Source organism: Tarenaya hassleriana, unplaced genomic scaffold, assembly GCF_000463585.1.
Source record: "Tarenaya hassleriana unplaced genomic scaffold, ASM46358v1 Cleome13, whole genome shotgun sequence".
Lineage (NCBI taxonomy): Eukaryota > Viridiplantae > Streptophyta > Magnoliopsida > Brassicales > Cleomaceae > Tarenaya > Tarenaya hassleriana.
This window is the reverse complement of record NW_010963495.1, coordinates 110,554-117,221: the sequence shown is the minus strand read 5'-3', so window position 1 is coordinate 117,221 and position 6,668 is coordinate 110,554. Positions and strand designations below refer to the sequence as shown.

At 29.7% G+C, this 6,668-nt stretch overlaps 1 protein-coding gene across 1 annotated transcript; it reads right to left on the bottom strand.

The window, feature by feature from the left end:
- Positions 1–323: 323 nt before the first annotated feature.
- Positions 324–647, bottom strand: LOC104807827. Its single transcript, XM_010533250.1, has one exon. It carries the CDS (start codon positions 645–647, stop codon positions 324–326), a length of 324 nt encoding a protein of 107 aa, XP_010531552.1.
- Positions 648–6,668: the final 6,021 nt, after the last annotated feature.

The window sequence follows — 6,668 nt, the reverse complement described above, 5'->3', positions numbered from 1 at the left end:
ACATAACGGAATTATATGGCGAAATTTCGTTGTTTTAATTGTTTTCTTCGGTTAAATTAGATTTAATATTTTTTTTTTAATAAAAGTCTGATGCTAAAATGTGCCAAAAAAGGGACATCCATAGAGAAAACAACAACACACATACACATGTATATAATTTATTCATAATATATTTATTCCGATATATGAAAACTCCAAACACAGTCTTCAAACATCTTTAGAATTCAAAATCTCTGAATCCATTACATTATCCATTCATAATCAAACTCCGTTGAAGTGTTATTCATGTTCATCCATCCCCCGATCGTTAGTTTGGATTTCAATCAACTCCAGGAATACACTTTCTCCCAAATGGGCTCGTATCCCATGGTTTCGTTGAACTGGCGGCGAAAGTAGGCGCCGTCGGGCTTGATGATCCACAGGCAGTCCACGCATTTCCAGAAATCCCTCGTGAAAGCGAAGGTTAGGATGATGTCGGAGTCGCTGCCCCAGTCGAGAGAGCAAGCGTACGCCGTGTTTCCGAACAAGTTGCAGTAGAACTCCCACTTCGCGATCTCCCCCACTTGTAGATTTCTCGCTCCCAAAGGGAACTGTCCTCCCTTGCACTTTACAGTCAGATTTGTCCCCGGAGCCAAGTCATTTTGCATCTGGATTAGGGTTCACCGATTCCGTTAATGATCGAGGAATTGAAGAGGTGTTATCATATGATATCAAACTGATTTGTTATCGTTTCTCTAAAACCGAACCGAATAAATTGGACTCGAACCCAACCGAATAAAAAAAATAAGGATGTCAAATAGGCCTACCCAGATTCTTTTTTGGGCCTACGAAACCGAGCTTGAAGCCCGGCCCTATAAGACCCTATAATCGGGCTCAGGTCGGAACGAGCAGGCCCAACGGATTAGGGTTGTTTCCTTTCTCCATTAATTTGATTTTTTTTTTTCACAATTTGTTTTTAAAAAAAACTTTCGGTCCGATCCACAATCCGTTGGGCTTAACCGGACCAAATCCAAAGTTTTTTGAGCCCGGTCCAACCCCTTGAAAAACATCACTAAAAGAAAAGAAAAAGAAAGAAAGAAAGGGCGATGATTTTTTCCCCCACATCATCTTTTCCGTATTTTTTTTTGGTAGCGACGAACTGAAACCCGAAATACCGATCCTAACCTGAAAATTCCTCCACAGTGCATTCTCGGTTCCGCGTCCGGCTAGCGCAGCTACGGATGTCACTAATGTTGCGAGGAGAAGTGGATACGCATATGAAGTTATGGGTCGCATTTTCATTGAACGAGTTTTTGTATAATATATGAATTAGACATAGATAGATATTTATAGATCGCCGTAGAGTTTGTACATTTATCGCATTCTCTGTGTGGATGACGCAAATATGACATTTTCATTCGAAATAAGCTAATACAATAATTCATTTGGTCGAACAGAATCTTTGCATAAACTTCCTTTCAAAGCCTTTTAAATCCAACGAACCAAGGCAAAACTACTACTTTTTTGTATTTTTTCCCTTTTATTTCTGTTAATTTTCTATGATGAGAAGACTTTGGATTTGATAAAGAAAAAAATACAGACATCTTGCCGTTTTTTTCAAAATCCGTATTGCGTATAGCTGCTCGTTCCAGAAACTATGTGTCGTTTTGGGAATCCAGTAATTAGATTCTTCTTTGAAGGGTTATTTCTGAAGTATGTATATTCTGAAGACCAATTAGGAATCCACTTAATAAAATAACCGCATTTCTAATAATGCTCTAATTTAAACTCAAGACTTTATTTTGAAAATGAATAATGAAGTTTGAGTCTTAAAAAAGAAAAGAAAAACAGCTCTATTTTTAAGAACTTGGAGAAAACTTCGTAGTTTTAATTTTTTTTAAAACCCATCTGCTTTCAATTAATTATTTTAGACCATCAAATATATATATATATATATATATATATATATATATATTAAAAAATACATTTTCAAAATTATTTTGTTTCAAAATGACGTTGCACTAGAACTTTAAATATTTTTTGTAGTCAAACATTATCCTATAAAAAAAATATCTACGTCATTTTACATTATTATATTAAAAAAGAAAAATTTTAAAAACCCTATTTTTATTTTTTATAATCTATTTTTATATCAAAACTCTATACAAATGATTCAGAAAAAAAATATCCAATCCAAAAATTAGTATGTTAAAGTATATTTTTAAAATTAAAATTTGAAGTTCAAAATTTTAAAAGAATATTCAATATGTTAAAATTCTTTTGTTGATATTGATGATAATTAATAAAATATAAGTATATTTGAAAAAATTATTTATAACTATATAATTATCTAAAAAATCTAATTTTTTAAAATATTTTATTTAAAAATTTTAATTTTTAAAATATATTTTGTATGCCACTTCATCTTAAATTAAATTGAACTTAAAGATTCTCTTTTTTAATTAAAATATACATTTGATGGTTTAAAATAATTAATTGAAAATAAGTGTTTTTTAAGAAATTTAAAAACTATAAGATTTTTTTTAGTTTGCTCCTTTTTAATAGTATTCGATACCATAATTGCCTTCTATAATATTTATTTACTCTTACTAGGTAAAAATCGGCGTGATGTCGCCTGTTATTCTTTTTTTTTAATTCTTAAATTTTTTTTGATATTAATGTTGTAAAAATTATATAGATTATTTACTACATATATAAAATTTTATAAAAACTTAATTATTTTAAATCATTATTCTCTGTATAAGTTCAATGTGTTAATTTGTTATGAGCTCTTCAATCCCGATATTTTTTCCAATCTCTAAAAACAGTTAGTTGAAAGATAGTTAAAATAATATTGTTAAATAATATATATATATATATATATATATATATGTTTTGTTTTGAAAATGATAAAAATTATATATTTGACATGAAACATGTTTATGATGTTGAGTTGTGCATCCATATAAATCTTTGTAAATGATGATGTGTTTACCGTAAGAACACTTGATTCATAAAATAAATCAGTTAACTTAATATAATAATAATAATATTAATTTTTTTAATCTAAATCTATCTAGAGATTTCTTTGAGTTATACTATTTATAGTTAATACGTTTTGGATTTATGCGATAGCTATAACAATTTTTTTGATACTCACCATGTCTATTTGTGAAAAGATCTCTACAGTAAGATCAACCCATACAGTCTCCTTCAACGATTTTACATATAAACGTCATTACTAATATTACATGCGACATCATCAACTTTTTCAGGAGTATTATTTTATAAAATAAATACAAAATTTATTATCAGTTTTATTTTATTTTTTGTAAAATCTTGAAATCACAAATGAAAAATATATCTCACTCGCATAATAACATTAGTTTAAAAAAAAAAAAGCGAAACAAATACTATTGAAATAACCCAAAGTTATAAGTTTCCCAAAATCCATGTGTCCTTTTCAACCAAAAAAAAAACTCATCAGAAAAAATCCGTGTCCACTGGCGATCCATAGACGAATACATATACACATGGATTCCGTACATGATAATTTTGCATATGGTAAAAATGAATTCCGTACATGATAATTTCATTGACACAATAAATCTGGATTTATTGGTCATCAAAATCAGCTCACTGTAAAAATTCATAACTGTCACTTATTATTTAGATCAACATAATCTTTTTGTATCACTATTATTTAGATTAATTTGTAGTTTTTTACTTGTAAATTCTATTCCTATGATTGTGGGACAAATCTCACCGGTAGAATGAGATTGAGTATTAACGCAACAGAAGACGTAAAAGACCCAACAACTTGTGGGCGAGTGGTCAGCAGTTGGGTACAAAGCAATCAGAGGTTGGCGGTTCGATTCCTGGTTGGAGATGGGTTTTTATATGGGTTGCTCCGGTCCTCTGGGAGATGTAGTTGTGTCAATGGCCCGGTGAACTTCCGGATTATAAAAAAAAAAAAAAACAGAACGTAAAGGACAAAGAGCGAGACCGACACTCTCAAGTGAAGAATCCATAGTTGTAACAGCCTTTATTTCTCTTCTTTTTTCGAGGGTTTTCTCGTTCGATACTGATCCGAAATCTTTGAACTGACTGAAAGTTGGCATGCACTTTGACGTCCGCAGCTGTCTATGGCGCTTCCACTGATGCTGGGATCAACCACTTGATCGATCAGTACTTCCACTGATGATGATCGTCCTCCTAGATATCTTCAATTTTCTGCTTCACCACCCTTCGTACAACTGAAAGCAGCGATCAAATCATGACCACCGTACCACATAGAATCAATGTTAACCCGAGGAGAAGAGAGAGAGACATACATTGAACCGGAGGAGCGAGGTGGGCGAGAGAGAAGAACTCGTAAAAGCTGACGAGCTTAGGGCAAGAATGGCTGGCGACCGACTCTTTCTTGGGCTCTCCATTTTCAGCGACGACCGACTCTTTCTTGACGGATATGGAGACGTCGTCCATTCCTTATAATGGGTCATGATTTGATAAATAAAATAAATGTGGTCGCCGATTCCATTTCTTGACAGTTTTTTGTTTTATTCATTTTTTGTTTAATATTTTACCCACTAACTATCAGTTACATGTAATATCATAAATCCCAATTATGTTTTGAAGGCAAATTAAAATTTCCATTATTACCCAACAATTGTTTATTTTTTTTGTACAACAAAGATAAACTTTTTAATGACCGTTTGATGTTTTTTTACACAATAATGCTTTGGATATATACGTTTCTATACATCGAATAATATCACCTATATATATATATATATAAAAAGTTTGGTTCAAAGATTGTGGTGAGGACACGTGGCATCTACATCATCATTCATGTGGCAAAATCCTTTATCCTCATTGGTTAATTTCTTCAACTAACATCTATGTAAACAATACGTCTCTTCACTATACAAAATTTATAACGTATTTTTCCTTTACTAAGTCCTTATAATATTTTGTAACAGTTCATAAATCATTAGTGTCGTTTTTATTATAAAAGAGAAGGAAACGGTCGTCATCACATTAATAACCATATTTAATTTTTTTTATTTAATTTCAAAATATTGTATATTTGTTTTATCTATCATATATTCTTAATATGTGCTTTTTGTAACATGCACGTCATACTGTTTTTGGAGGTTTTCCACAAGTTTGTCATTTTGTTCCTCATGTTTTCAAATGTTTGTTAGCGAGGTTGAGTGAGTTGTTTCAATGGCTAGGAATTAAATTGCAGTGGAAAAATCATTCCGATTGCATAAGAAAGTTTTCGACTGGATTATTCAGAATCTGAAGACCTTGGAGACGAACCATAACAATGAAATATGTATGGCAGGTGAGTTCTTTGACATTTTTTTTTAAAATTCTGTTGTTTGGTTGTTTGTTTGTAAGAAAACCCAGCTTTTGGGTAGATTATTATTGAATTGGTTTTGTATTTTCGAAGATAGTGAATTATAAATTTTGAATTTTTTAATATTAACGAAGAATAAAAATTACAAGTTATATGAATGTGTATATGTGTATATATAGATGTATTTGTGTGTATAACGTATGTGTATATATGTATATCTGTATATCTATGTATGTTCCCTGTATATGAATGTATTCGTATGTATGTGGACGTTACAAATATGCATATATCTCAATACATTTTTTATTTTTTACTTTTGTATATACGTGTATATGCGTAAATGATGCATGTATGTATTCTATAAGTTTTGCGTTTATGTATGTGTATATACGTATATGTATTTATATGTATAAATATGCATGTATATATATATGTGTGTATATGTGTATATGTATGTATATATGTGTGTATATAATTTAACAGGATTACACAAATTCGCTTGGAAATAATATTATTTACCCATATTTCTATGATAAACATACAAATTTTATTATCATTATTAAAACAAATGATAAGTACAATATTGAATTCAGTCAATTCTATATCTCTCATTTAGTTAACAATTAATAATATTATATACATATATTATATGTATGCATATATGTGTATATCGTTTTATTTTATTTTTTAAATATATATATATGTGTTTATGTATATATGTATGTATGCATGCCGTCGTAACAGTTTTTTTTACAAAACTTCTTATTAAAATGTTACTGTAATTAATACAATCTTGCAGCAGATGATGCCGAATGTCCTCTTTTAAAGGTTAGTCAGAGCATACAAAGTGTTCAATCACTTAGCAAAGGGAGGTTGGTGAAAGGTAATATATATTTGCAACCTTACTTGAATAAATATATATATATATATATATATATGATTTGATGTTTTGAAAAGATTTTTTAAATTAAATAATATTTAAATTAAATAAATTAATTTGTTTTAGATTGCATGTTATCACCAAAGATTAATTTGAAAATGGAAGTACAAAACTTAAAATCATGTTATGCTGTAATTAAGAGAAGCGTGTATGCCACTATATCGCTTAAGCATACATTATAATGTTACATATCCAATGATACTATATTTATGATGAAATATCTATATCTATGTTAGATGTATTTTTTGACAGTTTATCGTTTACGACAAAATAATGATTTTGACATTTTTTTACCAAGTAATTTATTTTTTTAAAAAAAATTCTCTATATCTTTATTTATATGGCTATTTTTTCATTGTATGAATGGATTCAATGTTTTTTTTT

What these genes read in the sequence shown, in the direction of transcription:
- LOC104807827 (XM_010533250.1), bottom strand. Translation starts at nt 647, where the DNA reads ATGCAAAATGACTTGGCTCCGGGGACAAATCTGACTGTAAAGTGCAAG.